This window comes from Rhinolophus sinicus, chromosome X (assembly GCF_036562045.2).
Source record: "Rhinolophus sinicus isolate RSC01 chromosome X, ASM3656204v1, whole genome shotgun sequence".
Classification (NCBI taxonomy): domain Eukaryota; kingdom Metazoa; phylum Chordata; class Mammalia; order Chiroptera; family Rhinolophidae; genus Rhinolophus; species Rhinolophus sinicus.
In genome coordinates this window covers 92752458-92774808 of record NC_133768.1, presented here as the reverse complement: position 1 = coordinate 92774808, position 22351 = coordinate 92752458, and the positions used below count along the sequence as shown (strand labels likewise).

The following is a 22351-nucleotide window of genomic DNA, read 5'->3' as shown; positions in this document are numbered from 1 at the left end:
CTTTCTCTTGCCTGATTGCTCTGGCAAGGACTTCCAACACGATGTTGAAAAGCAGAGGTGATAGGGGACATCCCTGTCGTGTTCCTGAACGTAGAGCAAAGGGCTTCAGTCTTTCCATTAATTATGAGATTAGCAGAGGGCTTGTCATATATGGCTTTTATTATGTTAAGGTATTTTCCTTCTATACCTATTTTATTAAGTGTTTTAATCATAAATGGATGTTGTATCTTGTCAAATGCTTTTTCTGCATCAATTGATATAATCATATGATTTTTGTCCTTTATTTTGTTTATATGATGTATCACATTGATGGATTTGCGATGTTGAACCATCCTTGTGCCCCGGGATGAACCCCACTTGGTCGTGATGAATAATCTTTTTAATGCATTGTTGTATTCGATTTGCTAGAATTTTATTTAGGATTTTTGCATCGGTATTCATCAGAGATATTGGTCTGTAGTTTTCTCTTTTTGTGCTGTCTTTACCAGGTTTTGGTATCAGGGTAATGTTGGCCTCATAAAATGTGTTGGGGAGTACTGTTTCTTCTTCAATTTTTTGGAAGAGTTTGTGCAGAATTGGTATTAGATCCTCTTTGAAGGTTTGGTAGAATTCACTAGTGAAGCCATCTGGTCCCGGACTTTTGCTTTTGGGAAGGTTTTGGATGACTGATTCAATTTCACTGGTGATCGGTCTGTTTAGATTTTCCAGTTCTTCATGGTTCAGCCTTAGAAGGCTATATGTTTCTAAGAACTTATCCATTTCTTCTAGGTTGTTGAATTTGGTGGCATATAGTCCTTCATAGTATTCTTGGATGATCCTTTGTATTTCTGTGGTGTCCGTGATAACTTCCCCTTTTACGTTTCTGATTTTGTTAATCAGTGTCTTCTCCCTTTTTATCTTAGTAAGTCTAGCCAAGGGTTTGTCAATTTTGTTAATCTTCTCAAAGAACCAGCTCTTTGTCACATTAATTTTTTCTATTGTCTTTCTGTTCTCTATTTCATTTATTTCTGCTCTAATTTTTGTTATTTCCTTTCTTCTGCTGACCTTGGGTTTTACCTGTTCTTCTTTTTCTAGTTCTTTAAGGTGTAACATGAGGTTATTTATTTGGGAATTTTCTTGTTTCTTGAGATAGGCCTGTAATGAGATAAATTTCCCTCTTAAAACTGCTTTCGCTGCATCCCAAAAATTTTGGTAGGATGTATTTTCATTGTCATTTGTTTCTATGTATCTTTTGATCTCTCCTCTAATTTCTTCTTTGACCCAGTCCTTCTTTAAAAGTATGTTGTTTAGTCTCCATGTATTTGTGTTTTTTCCCGCTTTCTTTTTACAGTTGATATCCAATTTCAAAGCCTTGTGATCAGAGAATATGCATGGTATGATTTCAATCTTCTTAAATTTGTTGAGACTGATTTTATGTCCCAATATATGGTCTATCCTTGAGAATGTTCCATGTACACTAGAAAAGAATGTGTAGTCTGATGTTTTAGGATGAAGTGCTCTATAAATGTCAATTATGTCCATTTCATCTAATGTGTCATTTAGGGCTACTATTTCGTTATTTATTTTCTGTTTGGATGATCTATCCATAGCTGTCAATGATGTATTTAAGTCCCCTAGTATAATTGTGTTTTGGTCAATTTCTCCCTTTAGTTCTGTTAGTAGTTGCTTGGTGTATTTGGTGCTCCCTGATTGGGGGCATAAATATTGATGACTGTTATGTCTTCTTGTTGTACAGTCCTCTTCACCATTATGAAATGTCCATCTTTGTCTCTTGTTATCTTTTTCACCTTGAAGTCTGTTTCATCTGATATCATTATGGCTACACCTGATTTTCTCTGGGCACCATTTGCTTGGAGTGTCAATTTCCACCCTTTCACTTTGAGTCTATGCTTGTCCTTGTAGCTGAGATGTGTCTCTTGGAGACAGCATATGGTTGGGTTTAGTTTTTTGATCCAATCTGCTACTCTGTGCCTTTTTATTGGTGAGTTCAGTCCATTTACATTTAGGGTGATTATTGATATGTGAGGATTTCCTGTCATTCTATCTTTAGTTTTCTGGTAAGGCTGTGTCTCCATTGTTTCTTTGCCTTTTTGTTGTTGTCTATTATTTCTGTGTGTTGGTATTCTATGATGTTTCCCTCTGTTTCTTCTTTTATTTCAGTATATATTTCAGTTCTGGATTTTTTTGAGTGGCTACCCTTAAGTTTATGTAAAAGTAAGTTTGATATTTAGAGTATTCCATTTTCTTCAGCATGCTTACTTTCTCCATTCCCATATTCGGTTCAGGCCTTTATTCTCCTCCTTTTTGAGTTTTGGTTGCCACAAATTGTCCCTGTTGATGGTGGTCGAATAGCCTCCTTTAGTATTTCTTGTAGTGCAGGTCGTGTATTAGAAAATTCCCTCAGCTTCTGTATGTCTGGAAAGGTCTTTATTCCTCCTTCATATCTAAAGGATATCTTTGCTGGATATATTATTCTTGGCTCATGATTTCTCTCTTTCAATAGTTTGAATATTTGGTTCCACTCCCTCCTGGCTTGTAGAGTTTCTGCTGAAAAATCTGATGATAATCTAATGGGCTTTCCTTTGTAAGTTACCGTCTTCTTTTCCCTGGCTGCCTTGAGGATTCTTTCTTTGTCGTTGATTTTAGACAGCTTCAGTACAATGTGCCTTGGAGAAGGCCTGTTGGGATTGAGGTAACTAGGTGTTCTATTTGCTTCTTGGATTCGAGGGTCCAGTTCTGTCCACAAATTTGGGAAGTTCTCATCGACGATTTGTTTGAATATATTCTCTGTTCCCTTCCCTTTTCTTCTCCTTCTGGTATGCCCATTATTCTTATATTGCTCTTTCTGATGGAGTCAGAAAGTTCTTGTAGAGTTCTTTCATTTCTTTTAAGTCTCAAGTCTCTTTCTTCTTCTATCTGTGTCATTTCCAGGTTTCTATCTTCGATGTCACTGATTCTTTCCTCCATCTGGTCAACTCTACTACCTAAGCTGGTTATTTCATTCTTAATTTCTTCTATTGAGTTCTTAATCTCCAGAAATTCTATTTGGTTCTTTTTTTAAAATTTCAATCTCTTTCGTAAAATGCTCATACTGTTCTTTAATTGAGTTTCTGAGTTCATTTAACTGCCTATCTGTGTTTTCTTGTATCTCGTTGAGTCTTTTCAGAACTGCAGCCTTGAATTCTCTGTCATTTAAGTCACATATTTCTGTATATTTAAGTGCCTTTTCTGGAGATTTTTCACTTTCTTTCTGAGCTATCTTGTTGCCTTGGTTACTCATGGCGATTACTGGTTTACTATTTCTCTTCCTAGACATCTACAGGAATGACTTCTGCAACAAGTTGATAGGAAGAGGTCTTTCTTTTGTTCAGCAGTTCTGTTTACTCCTGCAGGGAACCGCCCAGATAGGTGGGGCCAGGGGCGGGGTGAGCTGTGAGAGGTGGCCCAGAGCAATGGCAGCGACCACCACCACAGCCTGTCCTGCTTCCACAGCTCTCTTCCCTTTGCCGGAACTAGTTGGGCTGTGGATTTGTGTTTGGGGCCACAGTTCTCAAATATAGCAAATTTTCTGTTGTTTTGATCTGACACTGCTACTGTTTCGCTTCTAGCACCGGGCAGGTGGGGGCGGGCGAGCTCTGAGAGGGAGGGAGGCGGCTAGTCTCAGTGCCTAAGGCTCCGTTCTCTGCTCGGCAGTGCGGGCTTAAACCACCGTTTTCAGCCTTTTTCCCTCAGTCTTTTCTCCGAGGTCTCTGCCGTGAGCGTTGGGTTCAGCCGTGTTATATGCTGTCCCCTCAGCCCTGTGGAGCCCTGGCGGAGCCCTAGCAGTCCGATCTCCCGCAGCTGCGGTAGTTCCGGGAAGCAGCGAGCTCGGCGCACTGAGCTGGGTCTGAGTCCTGCGCCCGAGGAGCTGCGTCTCCGCCCGCTTCTCACTTTCCTCCTCCCCCCGCTCGCGCGCGCGAATCTCCCACCTGTAGGTGATTTCAGTCGGTAGTGGGCCTCTTCGTCTTGCCTGTCTGCTGTGCAGGGAGTCCTTTGTGGAGTTTTTGTTGTTCGATTCTTTGTAAATTCCAGGGGAGCTTTACAGAGGCTCACCTCACTCCGCCATTTTTCCGGAACTCCAAAAAATAATTATTTTTTGAAATAGGTTTTCAATTTCTTGCTCTCTCTCTTCTTCTGGTATCCCTATAATGTGAATGTTGGTATGCTTGATGTCCCAGAGGCCCCTTAAACTCTCTTAATTTTTTTGAAGTCTTTCTTTTTGCTGTTTTGATTGGGTGTTTTCTGCTACATTATTTCTAAATCTCTGATTTGAGCCTCTGCTTCATGTAATCCACTGTTGATTCCATGTAATGTATTCTTCATTTCCATTATTGTATTCTTTAATTCTGACTGGTTCTTTTTTGTTTTCTGTCTTCATTTTTATGTTTCCTATCTCTTTGTTGAAGTTCTCTCTGAGATCATCGAGCATCTTTATAGCTAGTGTTTGGAACTCTGTGTCTGGTAGATTACTTGTCTCCAGATCTTTTTCTGGAGCTTTGTTCTGTTCTTTTATTTGGGACATGTTTCTTTGTCTCCCCATTTTGGCTGCCTCCCTGTGTTTGTTTCTGTGTATTAGGTAAGGCTGCTATGTCTCCCAGTCTTAATAGAATGGCCTTATGTTGTAGGTGTGCTGTGAGGCTCAGTGGCACAGTCTTTCTGGTCACTTGAGCTATACACTCCAGGTGTTTCCCTTGTGTGAGTTGTGTGTACCCCCCCTCTTGTAATGAATCTTGGTTGCTACTTGCACTTCAATTGGAGAAATTGGCCCTGAGGATCATTGGTTGTGAGGACTGGCCTTGACCACAGTGGAAAAGTTGTGGCACTGGGGCTGACCCTACAGAGCAGGATCTGCCTTAGCAGTGCTCTATTTGCCTGCCCAATCTGCACCTTGGGTGTGTCATCCTTGGAGGAGGCTGGGTGATGCTCCAGCTCATTTGAAAGCTTGCCACTGGGGCTGCAATTCTGCAGGTCACCTGAAAGGGGACCTACTGCAGGTCAAGTTCAGCCATAGCCTATGCCCCACCCAGAGACACCAGGCAGGAGCCACAAAGCAATCCACAGATTGCTTCCACCCACACTGTGCTTGGAAGTGCCTTGAGAGGCCAAGCTTTGCACCAAAACCAGCTGCCACTAGTGCCGGGCTTAGGGCTGCTCAGCAGAGATACAGGACATGCTCAAGTCAGATGCTGCTTGTCTGGGTTTCGTAAAACTTTGAGAGACCCTAGGAAAGTCTGCAGCATGAACCAAGGCAGGCCATTTGTATGAAAAAGCCACTAGAAGTGACTTGGGTGTACCCAAAATTGGGTTGGGGGGATCTCCAATCACCAATGCATGGCAAATGAACAGTGTTAGCCAACTTGATGGAGACTTATATATGGTGGCGCCTGTGTCTGCATGCTGTGAAGGGGGAGGACTTAACAAAGAAACAATGGCCTCCACCAGCTTGTCAGTCCAGGAGAAAGCTGCCCCTCCAGCCCTCGTCTTGCAGCCAGACAACTCAGTTTCCTGCCATATGTCCCTGCTGCGTCTCCAGCTGCTGCCCCAGTGCTGGAGCTCAGATTCACTGTTTCCTTCAGTGAGTAAGTCTGTGCTCGGTCCCTTTAAGAGGAGCACCTGTGACTCCAGCTGTCCTCCATCTTACTCAGTCACAATCTCTGCTGGTTTTCACAGCTAGAAATTATGGGGACTTCTTTTCCTGCCAATGGAACCCTGTGCTGGGGAGAGGCTGGGACCCCTCACTCCTCCGGGGCAGACCTCTTCAGCTGAGATATCCCTCCCAATTTTTAATGGTCACACATGGGTGTGGGACCAGCCCTTTCTGCATCTCTGCCCCTCCTCCCAGTCTCAAGGTAGCTTCTTCCGCATGTCCTTAGTTGTAGGGCTTTAGTTCAGCAAGATTTTAGGCGATTCTCAATGATGGTTGTTCTGTAGTTTAATTGTAATTTTTATATGGTCGTGAGAGAAGGCAAGACAGTGTTTACCTACTGTGCTATCTTGGCTGGAACTCGAGTCCTCGCCCCTTTTTTCTTGATGAGTCTAGTTAAAGGTTGTAAATTTTATCTTTCCAGAGAACCAGCTCTTGGTTTCTTTGATGTTTTGTATTGTTTTTTAAACTCTATTTAGCTTATTTCCACTCTTATCTGTATTATTTCCTTTCTTCTACTCACTTTGGGTTTTGTTTGCTGTTCTTTTTTTAGTTTCCTTAGGTTTAAAGTTAGATTGTTTATGAGATTTTCTTGTTTCTTGAGGTTGCCCTGTATTGCTATGAATTTCCCTCTTAGGACTTCTTTCTTATGTCCCAGAGATTATGGGTCATTGTGTTTTCATTTTCTTTTTTAAAAAAAGATTTTTATTACAATATAGCTAACATACAATATTATATTAATTTCAGGAGTACTCCATAGTTATTAAACATTTATATACAAAAAGAAGTCATCACCATGATAAGTTCAGAAACTATCTGACACCATACCATGCTATGACAGTATTATTGACTATATTACCTATACTGTAAATTAAATCCCCATGACTTGTTTTTTTACATTGAAATTTGAACCTCTTATTTATTTTCAACTTTACCCTCCTTTTTAAAATTTTCAATTACAGTTGACATTCAATATTGTTTTATATTAATTTCAGGTGTACTGCATAATGGTTAGCCATTTATATAATTTAAGAAGTGATCCCACTGACAAGACTAGCACCCACCTGGAACTATACACAGTTATTACCATATTATTGACTATATTCTCCATGCTTTACTTTGCATCCCATAACTATTTTGTAACTTCTAATTTGAACTTCTTAATCCCTTCACCTTCTTCACCATGCCTGTCAACCCTCCTCCCATCTATAATCCCAATAAATCTAGTAGCCATCTGACACCACACATAGTTATTACAATATTATTGACTATATTACTATGCTGTACCTTACAACCCCATGATTACTTTGTAACAACCTATTTGTTCTTCTTACTCCCTTCCCCTTTTTCACCGGCTCCCATGACCCCCTCCCATCTAGCAACAATCAAAAACTTCTTTCTATGAGTTTATTTTTGTTTTGTTTGTTCATTTATTTTGTTCTCTAGATTTCACATACAAGCAAAATCACATTGCATCTATATTTCTCTGTTTTACATACTCCACTCAGCATAATACCCTCCAGATCCATCAGTGCCACCAGATGGCAAGAACCCATTCCCTTCCATGGCCAAGCAATATTGCATTGTATATATGTATCGCCTCCTCTTTATCCATTCATCCATTGTGATACCCAGGCTACCTCCACATCTTGTCCATTGTAAACAATTATGCAATGAAAAAATGGATGCACACATCCCCTTGACGTAGCATTTTGGATTTCTTCAGATAAATACCCAGAAGTGGGATTACTGGGTCCTTCTTTGTCTTTTGTTATAGTCTTTGTTTTAAACTCTATTTTGTCTAGTATAAGTTTTGTTACTCCAGTTTTTTTTTCAATTCCATTTTCATGAAATATCTTTCCTTCCCTTTACTTTCCATCTGTGTGTGTCATTTAATCTGCAGTGAGTCTCTTATAGACAGCATATGTATTGGTTTTGTATTCTTATCTATTCAACTACGATATGTCTTCTGACTGGATAATTTAATCCATTTATATTGAAAGCAATTGCAGATGGATATGTAGTTATTGCCATTTTATTATTCATATTTATGTTTCTTTCTTCTTCTTCTTCTTCTTCTTCTTCTTCTCCTCCTCCTCCTCCTCCTCCTCCTCCTCCTCCTCCTCCTCCTCCTCCCCCTCTTCATCCTCCTCGTCCTCCTTCAAGAAGTCCCTTTAACATTTATTTTAATACAGACTTGGTGATGATAAACTCCTTTAGCTTTTTCTTGTCTCAGAAGCTCTTTATCACTCCTTCTAGTCTAAATGATAGATTTGCTGGATAGAGTAATTTTGGTTGTAGGTCCCTGCTTTTCATCACTTTGAATATTTCGTGCCAGTCCCGTCTTGCCTGCAAAGTTTCTGTTGAGAAATCATCTGACAGTCTTATGGGAGCGCCCTTATAAGTTACTAGTTGCCTTTCTCTTGCTGTTTTTAAGATTCTCTCTTTGTCTTTAAACATTAGCATTTTAATTATAATGTGTCTTGGTGTGTGCTTGTTTGGTTTTATCTTGATTGGGACCCTCTGCACTTCCTGGACTTGTATGTCTGTTTCTTTCACCAGGTTAGGGAAGTTTTCAGTCATTATTTATTCAAGTAGATTCTCAAATCCTTGCTCTCTCTCTTCTCCTTCTGGAACCCCTTTAATTTGACTGTTGCTATGCTTGATGTTGTCCCAGAGATCCCTTAAACTATCCTAATATTTTAATTCTTTTTTCTTTTTGCTATTATAATTGGATGTTTTCTGCCCCCTTGTCTTCCAAATTGCTGATTCAGTCCTCTTCTATATCTAATCTGCTGTTGATTTTTGTCTAGTGTATTCTTCATTTTAGTTATTGTATTCTTCATTTCTGACTGGTTCTTTTTTATGGTTTCTGGTCCTTTTGAAGATATCAAGTTACTAAGCAGCCAGTGTTTTGAACTCTGTATCTCGTAGATTGCTTGCCTCCATTTTGTTTATTTCTTTGTGTGGCGTTTTTTCCTGTTCTTTCATATGGCACATGTTTCTTTGTCTCCTCATTTTGGCTGCCTCTCTTTGTTTGTTTCTATGTATGAGGTAGATTTACTACGTCTCTTAGTCTTGGCAGGTTAGCCTTATGTGTTAGGTGTTTTGTGGGGCCCAGTGATACAGTCTCCCTGATAAACTGCGCTGGTTGCTCCAGGAGTGTCCCTTGTGTGAGTTGTGTGTGCCTTCCTGTTGTAGTTGAGTCTTGATTGCTGCTGACACATCTATGGATGGAATTGACCCTCAGGCTGACTGATGGTGAGGATTGGCCATGAGCATAGCATATGAGCTGCTGGTCAAGGGCTGACCCCATGGAATGGGATTCACCCCAGTGGGCTCTGGTCCCTGCCCAGACCACGCTTTGGGCATGCCGCTTGTGTGAATATTCAAGTGGTGCTCTGTTGTGGTCTGAAGCCAGCCACTCGGTCTATTAGTTGTGGGGCCTCTTGTGAGGGGCTCAACCACTGCCTGTGACCAGCCCTGGGCTACTTGGTAGGAGCTACAAAATGATATGCAGTTGGTTACTGCCTGTACTGGACTTAGAATTGTGTGGGATAGGCCACACTGTAAACCAAGGCTGGCTGCCACCAGTACCAGGCCTGGGGCAGTTCAGCAAAAGGCCCAGCACACCTGAGGCCTGCTGCCACCTGCTGGCTGCCTGTAAGTCTAGCTGCTGACAGAGCCTCAGGTGGTATGTGAGTTGGGTGAGACTGAGTCTCAAGGTTTCACAAGGGTGGAGTAAATGGTGTTCACCAGGTTAATGCAGATTCATATTTGGCAGCAGTACTGAGCCCAGTCCACTCAGAAAAAGGCACAGAGCACAGTGAGTCCAGCCATGGCTTGCCTGGGGTTTGCAGACCCCCAATAGTTTCCAATAAATAATGCAGTGTGGCCAAAGGTGGAGGTCTGCCATGAAAAGAGCCTCATGTGGTCTGTGATTTGGGTGGTGGGGGTTCTCATGAATCACCAGGGTGGAGCAAGTGGAGAGCACCAGGCCAATGAAGATTCAGATTTGGCCATGTGGAGGAAGGGCTCAAGACAAGAAAGGTAGCACCCACCTGCCAGCTGGGAAGAAGGAGGGCTCAACATAGGGACAATGGCAGCTGTCCCTCCAACCCTAGCCCTGGAGCCACTTAATTCATTCTCTCCCTTTATGTCTCTCGAGCCTACTGAGCCACCATCATTCTACCAGAGCCTGGGGTAAGTGCCTGCAAGTGAATGAGTTTCTGTGAAGGCCCCTTAAGAGGATGCCTGCGTTTCTAGAAGCCTCCCTCTCATCCCGACTAACACAGTCCTCACTGGTTTTTCACAGCCAGATGTTGTGGGGGCTCCTCTTCCCAGCACTGGAGCTCTGGGCTAGGAATCCTGGTGTGGGGCTGGGACCACTGAATGAGTGGCAAAAGTCTGTAGTTGAGATATCCCTTCTGGTTCTCAACCGCTACACGTTGGTGTGGGGCTAGCCCATTTAGTGTTTCCACCCCTCCTACTAGTCTTAGTGTGGCCTCTTCTTTATATCCTTAGGATTTCTGTTCAGCTAGTCTTCAGATGGTTCTCCAGGTTGATTATTCTATAATTTAGTTTTCATTTTGATGTGGTGATGGGAGGAGGCAAACACATTTTTTACCTACTCCACCATCTTGACCAGAATTCCAGTTTTTTCCCCAGGGTTTTTAAGGGCATTTTGTGTGTGTGTGTGTGTGTGTGTGTGTGTGTGCATTTTCAGTGCTTTGGCATAAACAGCTTTCTGTATTTAATTTAAAGAAGCAAGAGGTCAAAATGGCATAGAACAAAATTGCCATATTGTGCCTAAGTTGAAGTGTTTCCCATTCTGAAATAGAATATTCAATGAAGTAGCAGCTAAAGAGGACAAGGGAAGAGATCCAACTGATAATCGGGAAAATGTGTGTCAGAATATGGTTTTTCCTGTTATTTTAAGCAAACCTTCTTTCAGAGAAAGTCATGACAGTTCATTATAAACTGATCTACTCTGGGAAGCTGATTTGTGAGCAAATATTTCAACCTGGCACATTAGGTTAGGAAGCAAAGTACCATCACATTAGACTGCAAAAGTAATTTTAGGTTGAAAGGAAAGCAGTATGCTTTGGTGAGGAGGGATCTTTGTTTTTCCTTGGGTCTCTTGACAATAAACCATAGTATGTGTTATTGGTAGTGTTTTTGTAATATAACAATGTGACTTATGTCTGCCCTACTACAGAAAGAACTAGCTGTTTGAATCTGCTAATAAAATTCAAGGTGATAAGCCTCCCTTAAATATACCTTTTAGTTGTTTTTTTTTAAGTGCCAGCTATAATAAAATTGAAGTCAAGTTTCAGTAAGACTACATTTCTATTCAAGTTGGCTAAAACTTCTCACAATGTCTTCACATCTTAAATCAACCCCAATCTATTAAACTCTAACATTAAAAAAAATGGCTCATTAGGTCATTTAATGTTTTAAGAGAGTTAAAAGCAGATATACAACCCATGGCTTAGAAGTGAACCAGTAATCTAAATCAAACATGGCATAACAATGACTGCCTGGATTGGATTCTAAAGGCCAAAGGTTGAGTAGGTCATCAAGAAAGGTTTCCCTTTTGGCTACAGCCCAGAAGTCTGCAAATCCAGAAAACAGTATGCCTGGCAGCATAGACCATTAATTTTGTTCAAGGGCCGCATCCTGGAAGCTTTGAAGACATCTTTAAAGGAAACCTGTCCTGCTGAGTGCTTGTGGAAGGAAAGAAGTGACAAATCATCTGAGTCAGCCACGATCTGCTCCCCAGGAGCATATCCCTAGCATTTTCCTTTACAATATCAGTGAGACTGAAGCAATTATTTTTTTATTAGTTTCAGGTGTACAAAGCAACATAATAGTTAGATATTTACACCCCTCACAAAGTGATAACCCCCCTCCCCCAAGCTACTACTCCTCTGACATCTTATATAGATGTTATAATTCCTTTGACTGTCTTCCTTATGTTATACTCCACCTCCCGTGACACACACACACACACACACACACACACACACGTGTGTGTGTGTGTGTGTGTGTGTATACACATATATATATTTACCTATAGTTGACATATGATATTATTCTACTTCAGCTTCAGTTGTACAGCATCTATACAATGATTTCTTTTATCCCTTCGTCTGAAGGCTTTTCCTTCACATTTGTAATACAGAAAAGATGTTCTCGGTACCCAAAGAGAAAAAGAAAGATTCATGAAAGGTCTAGAGGTATTTTTCAGTTTGATTACTGGTCATGGATTTCACCTGAGTATCTCTTATGAAAACTGCTGTAAAGTCAGGAATATCCTAACTGATAATGTCCTTGTCAGAGAGGAGAGAGAGAGAGAAAGAGAGAACAGTCAATGAATAGAGGCTCCTATTTTTGGTTCAAAAGCCAACAGTTGATTACCTATAAATGGATTAGCTACGTTGCAGATTCTCCATTCAGAGATGGGAGTTACCTGTAGCCAAGGGCAGACCTAAAATAAGAAAGAATTGTTCTTTTAACAGTAGATGGCCTGAGATGAAATCCAAGCTCTACCACTACCTAGAAATGTGATCTTAGACAATTTATCTAATTTATCTGAGCCTCAATTTCCCCATCTGTAGAATGGAGATAATTCATACCTAACAGTGCCTGGCATCTAGTAAACAGTAAATGTTGGATCTGGTTCTCCAGATTACTTGTATAGAGTTAAAAATGATGAAGGCAGAAAACTAAAAGTGGTGGAGATGAATGTCTATTTTTTTTTTCTGTTTTGAGGCCATATAAGGAAGCTTTGGATTACCTGTGATGCTTTTGTAATTTATGCTATTTTCCTTCCTAGCATTCAACAATCAAAATTTGACAGTATTGCTTTTAGGGTGCTATGTTAAGAAGTTCCCTGTTGTGCAATTGAAACCAAGTCTGTTATCAAATAAGGTAAACTGACCCAGGAAGCATATTATTCCCACAGGAAAGCTGTGCTTCTAGACTGTGTGCATCGAGCCAGGATAGTGACTACCCTCTTGAGAAGACCCTGAGCAGCAGTCCTATCAAATCTGAACGTGAAGCACTGCTAGTAGGTAAGGAAGCTAACACACACATGCAATATATAGAGTACAGTGCAGAGGAGGAGGGGTTTACCTAAGATGAATAAACACACACTGAGCATTTATGAAGCATGACAGTGCAAGGACCCAGAGTCCTGAAGACAACATGATAGGAACAACAAAGATTTCCATACAAATAGTAGCAGCAATCCCCAGCCCTCTTCAAGTTCCTCGTGGCCACTGCCACATCAAGTGTGTCAGTATAAGCACTATGCTAAGAGGGTGTCTGCTGGAGAAACACACTGTAGTGGTGTGTGTTTTTTTTTAAATCTCTGTGCAAGGATAGCTGAGCCCTCTCACTCCCAGTGAAGGGACAGTGCAGACACTGTTTGTTTGGCAGAGCTTTTCCAGATGAGCCTCCAGAGGAAATGTGTGCCTCTATTAAGTTTTTCCAAGTCACCAGCAGATGACTCAGGAGGCTGCCTGTGGGGTGTTGGACACTGGTGGGCTCTAATGACATAAATTCTAGAATTTCTCTCATTATATAAAAATTCATTCACAGAGGCAAGATGGAATAAGTGGTTAAGGAATAAGACAGACCTGGCTTCTGTCTGACCACACTATTTCCATTCTGAGCCTCAGTTCTGCCGTTGGCAAAATGGGCATAATAATATTACCTATGTCAAAGGGCAGCTGTGAGTATGAAATACAATAATTCATCTAAATCACTTAGTACCGTACTAAGCCCATAGTTAAGACCTCAATAAATGAGAACGGTTTTGCACTTACAGCGCTATTCACAAATGCTTGTTGATTTTTTATTCTATTTGGAGAACAGTGGCAGACTGAGGTCCTAAAATATTTAGTCTTTTAAAATGGCCTAATCTTGGGCCTCAGCAGATAGCCCTAGCTGCCTTCTAGGAAGCTGAGCCCACACACTAGCCCCACCCCTATCTCAAAAGTTCTCCACACTGACCAGCTTCTGCATATTTTTAAGATATATCTGCCTCCTTCGGTAATGGATATTGTACTCAGATTTAACAGTTTGTTATGTTAATAAAGATACACAGAAGGATTTGCCATTCATTCTTCAAGAAAAGTGACAACTTATTTCCATTTTCCAATTCAAAGTTCTTTAACAAATTGGCATGGCAACTGGGAGACCTGTCAGAGAAGAGCTGGGAGTAGGAGGAAACTTCTGTAAATAGTTCTAGAAACAAAGTTCTAGATAGTTCTAGAAACAAAGATTCTTGAAATAAGTGTTTCTTGTTTTGTTTTTTGTTATTTGTTTCTAAAGAAAGTAGTCTTGGGTTGACAGAGGGAAGGGAAAATCTATTTTTTAAATTGTTTTTTGGGGGTATGAACCCACAAAAACTGCTTAGTGTTTTGAAACCTATGGAGTTGTTTCTTGGCATTCGACAGCCTTTCTTGACCATGGCATCTAGAATTCCTTTGAACGTGGACTGTCTTCTTCAGAATTTAAGTTTCTCATCTTGAGTCACTGTTTAGAAATTCAATTTGCCTAGTCATTTAAGAAGAAAGTAGTGTTATAAATAACAGCATCCATTTTGAACAGATTTTGAACCATACCATCAGTTCTTCCTAGATCCTATAATGCACCCCTTTGCCATCTAATATATGGAGGATTTTCACAAAGAACTGATTTGAACTTCAAGCTACAATTTAAACTTGTGATATTCTTCGTCAATCACTAAAAGAGACAGACAAGTTGTAGTTCATAAACCAAATCAAATTTAGCTTTTATTTCCTTGCAGTTTTCAGCAAACTCAATTCTGGATCTATTTGAGATACCTAACATCTTATGAAAGGAGGTGAATTCAAAAAAATTAAAGAAAGAAATAGTAGACTTTTGAACAATTTATATTCTACTGATTGCTAGTGAAAGAATTATTAGAACCATTAACCTGATGGCCAGAACAATCAAGACAGTATGTGTAGTTGCCAATCACCCCAGACTTAGGCTGAGTAGAAATCATGCACACTCCCGGAAGCTTTAAACTGTTAGAAGATTTCTGTTACTTGAAGAGTTTCAGGGCTCTGAGCACAAACAAAATATTAGTGATCACTTGAGTGAATGAAATGTTTGACTTTTCATTACTGAGCTACTCATAGAATAAAACCCAAATACAATCAGAGGATTCTCTTGTGAGAGACACAAAGTTAATCAGGCCAAGTACATGATTTGTATTTTTTCCACAATAACAAGACATTGTTAATGCATAATAGGCTGAAGTCAAATTTAAAGACCATGCAGAGGAACTGCAAAAGTTCAGCACAATCTAACTTCATTATGAAATGTAGAACTCAGATCATCTTTAGCCATCATAAATGATGGAAGTGTTTTTTCAAATGACAGCTTTTCTACATGTGGTATGGTGTGAAATGTGTAGTGGTTAAGAACTATTGTCTGGGTTCAAATACAAGCTCTGCCACTTGCCAGTTGTGTGACCTTGGGCAAGTTGCTTAAACTTTCTGTGCCTCAGTGTCTCCTTATCTGTGAAATGGGAATGATAATACCTACCTCACAGGATTGTTGTAAAGATTAAATGAGTAAAATACAGGTAAACTTAGAATAGTGCCCAGTACATAGGATGTTGTACATATGGGTTAGCTCTTGCTATACACTATCATGTGGCATTTTAAATAATACAATGCTCAAGTGTAACCTCCATGGTATTGTCTCCATAGGGATTATCTCCACATTCCTTCATGTCCACCCATTTGGAGCAAGCATTGAATACATCTGTTCCTACTTGCACCGTCTAGATAATAAGGTATGTGGGGGCCTGAAATAGGCATCAAAAGGGATATAAGATTCTTTGTGAGCTGGTGACCTTACTCTCCTCAAGCATGAATAGGTCATTAGTAATCGCTCTAAGGAAATTTCCCTCACTTAATCTCTCATTGTGATTCAGTATGGAGCCTCTCTCTTGCAAGTAGGGTGACTATCTGTCCCTGTTTGTTTGGAACTGAAAGGTTTCCTGGGACTTTGCACTTCCAGTGCTAAACTGGGGAAGTCCTGGGCATACCTGAATGAGTTGGCCTCCAAGCTTCCAAGGTACATCTTTGAAGAATGTTCCTTCTTTTAATTTACATATAAGCTTCAAGTTAGCCAATATTACTCACCAATCAAACTTTTGCCCTGGGCCTTTAGCCATTAGCTAATGTTAATTTTCAAACTGGAAGTCTTACTCTAACCACCTCCTCAAACATCACCCTCACCACTGCCATTATCTAGATGAAACAGTCAAGTTGGAGGAAAAAAAACACACAAAAAGATGGAATAATAAATCTGTAGTGCAGACTGAATATTTGCTCACAGCTGATCTCATAGGCCACTTCCTTCCCTGGATGCTATCTTGTGGGGTAACTCACAAAGCATCAGGAGCAAGGGTAAGTGCTAGTTTCCTACAAAGTCAAGGATGCCTTGTAAAGGGAGGAGGGGAATCTTGACCCCTTAGAATAAATAAAATCATGATAGTTTTTTTCAGAAGCAGCATTCAGTTAAACCTGCACATGAATTGTACTCACTATTACATATGATCTGGGCCTTTTGAGAAATGCCATTGGAATGCAGACTCCTGGCAGCTGGATGTCCAAAATGTTAAGCCGTTTAAGCATATGTCCTCTTAACAGAGGCACTGGCCCATTTGAGAATCCAGCTGTGGTAATACATCATCCTCGTGGCAGTTTTTTCTGTTCTAGCTAGTGCTCCCCAATAATTTATCTTGGGAAGTGATGCTATTCTGCAATTAAATAGCCCACTTGGCAGTTAAGGGAGGGATGGAATGTGAGCACCCAGACCAAGTGTTCACTTGAAGTGGCATGAAATTGAACTATGGGTCCATAAAATGATCTGGTTCTTGTTTTTAATTGTAAAAATAATGGGTACATATTGTCTTACACATGTAAGTAATATAGAAATATAGTAAAGGGAAAGTGAAAGTTACAATTTTACCCCTCAAGGTAACTCTTAACAATTTGACATATCTTTATTTCAAACTCTTTTCTATATATACGCTGCAGCTATACTGTGTGTATATATCAATAAAGATTACATATTTATGTTTTTCGAAGAGGGGATTCAATTCTGTATGATTCTCTGCAATGTCATTTCACTTAACTGGAACTTCACTTACAGACTACTACTACCACAGAGAAGGAAGTTTGAGCTCACTCCTAGTCCAGGCCCAGTTCCTCCTGAGCAGCTTCCTGCAAGAGTACTGGCAGGATTCCCCAAAGATAGCCTGAAGTGGGACCAAGAGAATTGGGGAATCCCTCCCTTCAGCTTCAGGAATATTCAGTGTTGTGGCAACTTGGGGTTTCTTTAAGGATCCCCTAGTTCTCTTCAGTCAAGCCCTAGTGCCCAGATCCACAGTTAGGAAGGGCGTGACTAACATAAAGATGGCCACCTAAAGCAAGCCCTCAAGGAGTCTACAGATTTGTTTTTGTTTTTATATTGATGTGAGTGTGTGTAAGGGGGCGGGGGGAGGAGGGAGAGGGACACAGTGTACAGAAGTAGGAACACAGAGTATTCCCTATTCCTATCACTTTTCCTTTGTGAACTAAAACATGTGTGAAGAATTCTGGTCTAGAGAAAGCCATTTCTGCCTCCCTCCCCAAAAGGCTCCGCAGCTTCAGTAGGCCTGCACATAGGATAACCAGAACTGATCATCCGCCATTCGCTGGCTACAAAGCCAAGCCTCTCCACATGACTGACACCATCTCTTTCCAATTGAAAACTCAGTGGTGATCAGTCTCAAAAACATCATGCTAAGTGAAAAAACTAGTCACAAAGACTGTATATTGTATGATTATACAAATATGAAATTTTCAGAAAAGGCAAAACCATAGTGAAAAAATCTGAGTCAGAGATTGGGAGTGAGGATTGAATGCAAAGGGGCACAGAGGAATTTTTTTTGGGGGGATGGAATGTTCTAAAACTAAATTGTGGTGATAGTTTTATAAATTGTATGTTTACTGAATTTATACAACTGTATATTATACAAAAAATTATACAATTGTATAAATTTCCCAAAACTTTTCAAACTGTACATGTAAAATATGTGAATTTATTGTATGTAAATTATGTACATGTAAAATAGATGAATTTACTGTATGTAAATTATACCTAAATAAAGCAATTATGAAATACATAAACAAAAATAAAGCTCAGTGGATTCTGTCTGGTGGTCACAGCAGAGGAAGGCTGTCATCTGGAAGACATCCACCCAACACACACACATGCACGAGAAGGGAGAAGAGGTCAACCCCACCATTAACACACAGCTATGCATCAGCATCCTAAAGTAGGCAACACTGGGGGGAAAAGAAGCAGATTAGGAAGGTAGAATTGGTTTTGAATGTAGATGTCCTCTCTGTCCCCAGATCTGCACCAGTGATGTGGAGTGTCTCATGAGCAGACTACAGCATACATTCAAGCAAGAAATGACTGGAGTTGGAGCCAGTCTGGAGAAGAGGTGGAAATTCTGTGGCTTTGAGGGTTTGAAACTGACCTGAATCCCTTTGCCTAACAACCTGGGATCCTGAAAATAAATGTGTGTTTGACAAGCTTAAAAAGTGATTTGTATTTTTAATAGTTCTCCGGTGCAAATTGTTTTAAATTTGTCAATTCATTCCTAGAACCTCTTTTGAGTTAAGATAAGGATCCTAGAGTAGCACCTCAAGCTACAGGCCCTAAAAAACAAATTGACTCAAACCTCAAGTGCTGTAACTTTCTCCCTTTCTGTTAATTGGTTGTCTTTTTTAAATTAGTAGTATTTTAAAAAGCCCAAGGTTAAAGAGTATTAGAGATGTTTTCGATGTCTGTACTACTTTTGTAGACTTTGGTATTTTTTTAAACACTGTTAACTGAAATATTTGGATGATTTGTATGTGATTTGTGTTTCAAAACTTCTCTTCACATTAATGTTGCTACTTGTGAGGGGAATGTGAGGAGCACTAGGTACTCCATAACTGACATCTTTCCAATCCCCAGTAAGTGAATTGTGTCTTCTAGAAGGTGCTTGACCAGGTTCACCTTTTAAAAGACAAAGCATGGTTAGTGGGTTTTGCAAAATTACTGTGATAAAAGTTGAAAAATGTTCCAAAGTTATTTTCTCTAACAAATCAGATAAAAGGATAGTTTCAGAATTTTTTTTAAAAACCTAGATGTATGTACAGAAAGCAAGTGTCCAGTATGACTGGCATGTGTACAAGCTGTTCAGAATCTCCTTGTAAATAGATTGCTTTTAAAGGAGGGCATGTTTAGTTTCCTATTAATTAAAGCCCACATGTGCACACATGCACACACACACACACAGACTCACTCACACACACACTAACAAAAGGGATTCATTGTAATATGCTTTTCCCTCTAGCCTTCTTCAAAGTCTGTTGGTCCCTTTTCTTCTGCTGTCACTGTGTTGAATTGCAAACGATGTACTACTGTAAATACTATGTTTACTTCATGCTGAATATTTGCAAAAAGTTGATATGTGTATTAATAGAAAACTCTTAGTAATGAGTAAATAATTGTCCAGGGTGTGTGAGTCTTCCTGCAAAGGTCAGCTCCACTTAGAGTGCTGATTTCCAGGGACACCTCCAGTTCTATGGTGCCCATTAGCAGATTGCAATGGCAGTGTATGGGTGGACCAGTCAGGAATTCCTGCTTAATGGGGATAAAAGGGAGGAAAGAATGGGGATTTGGGGCTACTATACTGAGGTAAAGATGATCTTTTCTTTTGTGATGTTGGCCGATGAAGAGTATTTCAGGAAAATACTTTGTAAATGAGATGTCAGTTGTGTTCAAAGTTGTATTTTTAAAAGATAAATATTCCTGTTTTATACCTAATTTTGGTGTTCTGTTTTGAATTTGTTGCTAAGTAATTCTTCAGTAAATCATCTCAGTTACTTCCTTTGAGTTACCAGGATGTTGGAAGAAGATGCTAAACCTTCTGCCTTGACAACTAGAAATAGGGTTCCACAGCAACCCATTCATGCTGAAAGTTGGCTTCCCCCTTTAGCACCCAGCCATGGTACCAGAAGGAAGCTAGGGTTATTTTTGCACTAGCTTCCTCACTGAAGCATCTCTGTCATGAACACTGCAGGAGGCATTGATTCTTCAGTTTCAGGGGTCCTGAAATGTCTTGTTTTAGTAATATCTGTGAAATCAAGGGAAATTTGACACATCAATTATTTTTTATTTAAATTAAATTAAATTAAATTTTAAAGCAATAACTACCACACCCAGGCCCCTTGGTATCCTTCATTTAATCTACTTGTACTACAAATGGTCTCTTCCTATTATTCCTGCCAATTTAGTCCAGATGTATACCTCCCAGCCTGTTTGAATATACTAATTGTGATGGTTAGTTTTGTATGTCAAGTTGTCTAGGCAATAAGTTCCAGTTGGTTGGTCAAACACCAGTCTACATGTTGTTGTGAAGAAATCTTTTTTTATTTATTTTATTTTATTAAATTTATTGGGGTGACAATTGTTAGGAAAGTTACATAGGTTTCAGGTGTACAATTCTGTATTACATCATCTATAAATCCCATTGTGTGTTCATCACCCAGAGTCAGTTCTCCTTCCATCACCATATATTCGATCCCCCTTACCCTCATCTCCCACCCCCCACCCCCCGCCCCCCTTACCCTCTGGCAACCACTAAACTATTGTCTGTGTCTATGAGTTTCTGTTTCTCATTTGTTTGTCCAAAAACAACAAAAGAACAAGACAAACAAGTGAAGAAATTTTTAAGATGTGATTAACATTGAAACCAGTAGTCTTTGAATAAAGCAGATTACTCTCCGTAATGTGGTGGGCCTCATCCAATCAGTTGAAAGACTTATGAGAAAATACTGAAGTCCTCTGAGAAGTAAGGAATTGCACCTCCAGATTGATTTTGGACTCAAACTACAGCATTAATGCCTGCCAGAATTTCCAGACTGCTTCTCAGCCTTACAAATTTCAAACTTGCCAACCCCTATAATCACATGAGCCAATTCCTTAAACCAAATCTCTCTCTCTCTCTCTCTCTCTCTCTCTCTCTCTCTCTCTCTCTCTCTCTCTCTCTCTCTCTCTCTCCTCTTACCGTATACCAGAGGAATTACCGTATACCAGAAGTGATGTGTGACACGGAGTAATGTCGTGATGGATGATGATTTATGGCACACTTTAAAACACACCTTCTCTCAAGTGTAGCTCACACCCAGATGACTGCACCAAACAAGTTGAAAATTGTCACACAGTGTTACAAAAGTTCAATGTGCCACTTTCTGTATTAAAGATCCCTGCCTTTCCATTGGATGGCACTCGGCAGCAGCGTTCACCATATTTACAATCACAATGGAAGGGCTCCATGTCACACATTGCTTCTGGTACAGCAATTTCTGTCAAATAAAAACATTACTATGTGTCCTCATCCACCTTATTTATCAGATCTGACACCGTGTAACTTCTGGCTCTTCCCCAAAGTCAAAATGACCATAAAAGGTAAATGTTTTGAATCGATTCAGGCAACTGAAGCAGCCACAACAGCACAACTACTGACACTTACAAAAGTCGACTTCCAGAACTGCTTCAAAAAGTGACAAGAATGATGGGATAACAGTGTCCCAGATGCCTTTGGAGATGACGTCATAGAAATGGCAGCATGAGATGAGCCTCTTGAAATCTCCCCTGAAATATATAAGAAATTGAACAACTATAATTCCACAAAGAACTCCCTCCATAGCAGAGAGGCAAGATTAAGTGACACGCAACTGAAATCATCTAAAGGATGGGCAATTGGGAGAGCAGGGGAGGAGGGAAGCGGAAGTGCAGGTGCAGGACAGGCACAAATCGTAGCTTGAAGCTTTGAGCTCCCTGCATTCCGGAGCTACTACAACCATGGGAGAGAAAGAATTCAGAGTGCTACCATTCCCCTTATAGTTGACAGTCAAACATGAGGGATCGGCATACAACACGGCTGAAGCCAACACTCACGGCAGAGACCTCGGAGCAAAGACTGAGGGAAGAAGGGTGAAAATGGCGGTTTAAGCCCTCAGTGCCAAGCAGAGGGTGGAAGGCTTAGGCACAGAGCCTAGCCGACCACACCCTACATTCCCAGAGCTCGCCCTAACCCCACCTGCTCAGTACTAGAAGCAGAACAGTAGCAGTGTCAGATCAAAAGAACAGAATATGTGCATTTCTGAGAATTGCAGCCTGCAGCCATGGACTCCCAGCCAAACTAGTTTAGGCAAGGGGGAGGGAACCATAAATGCAAGACAGGCTGTGCTGGTGGTTCATCGCCATTGCTCAGAGCCAACTCTCACAAACCAGCCACCCCAGCCTCCACCTATCTGGGTGGATCCCTGCAGGGGTAAACAGCTGATGAAATACACAGGCCCTGAATCTGGTGCAGGAAGAAGTTCAGAAATTCAGGAGCTCTCCACATTCCCCAACGGAAGCGGTGTCCTGAGACCTAGAAAACCTGCTCACAGAGGAGAAACACACCTTCCATGGAATCCACACATTGTGTGAGAAGCCAGAATAGTGCAAGAGAAAATATAACACTACAGCAAGCGAGAGAATAAAAGGATGCAGTTGGAAAGAAAATAA

The 22351-nt window shown here is 40.5% G+C and overlaps 1 protein-coding gene across 21 annotated transcripts in view; it reads left to right on the top strand.

Moving 5' to 3' along the window:
- Positions 1 to 19595, top strand: part of ENOX2 (ecto-NOX disulfide-thiol exchanger 2) — a 432409-nt gene extending 412814 nt beyond the window's left edge. For all 21 annotated transcript variants that reach the window (XM_019716148.2, XM_074323651.1, XM_019716147.2 and 18 more), the window contains 3 exons: positions 12651 to 12759; positions 15436 to 15521; positions 18136 to 19595. In XM_019716148.2, coding sequence (XP_019571707.2) covers positions 12651 to 12759; positions 15436 to 15521; positions 18136 to 18267 — 327 coding nt within the window. In that variant the 3' untranslated portion in view covers positions 18268 to 19595. The remainder of the gene's footprint in view (positions 1 to 12650; positions 12760 to 15435; positions 15522 to 18135) is intronic.
- Positions 19596 to 22351: the final 2756 nt, after the last annotated feature.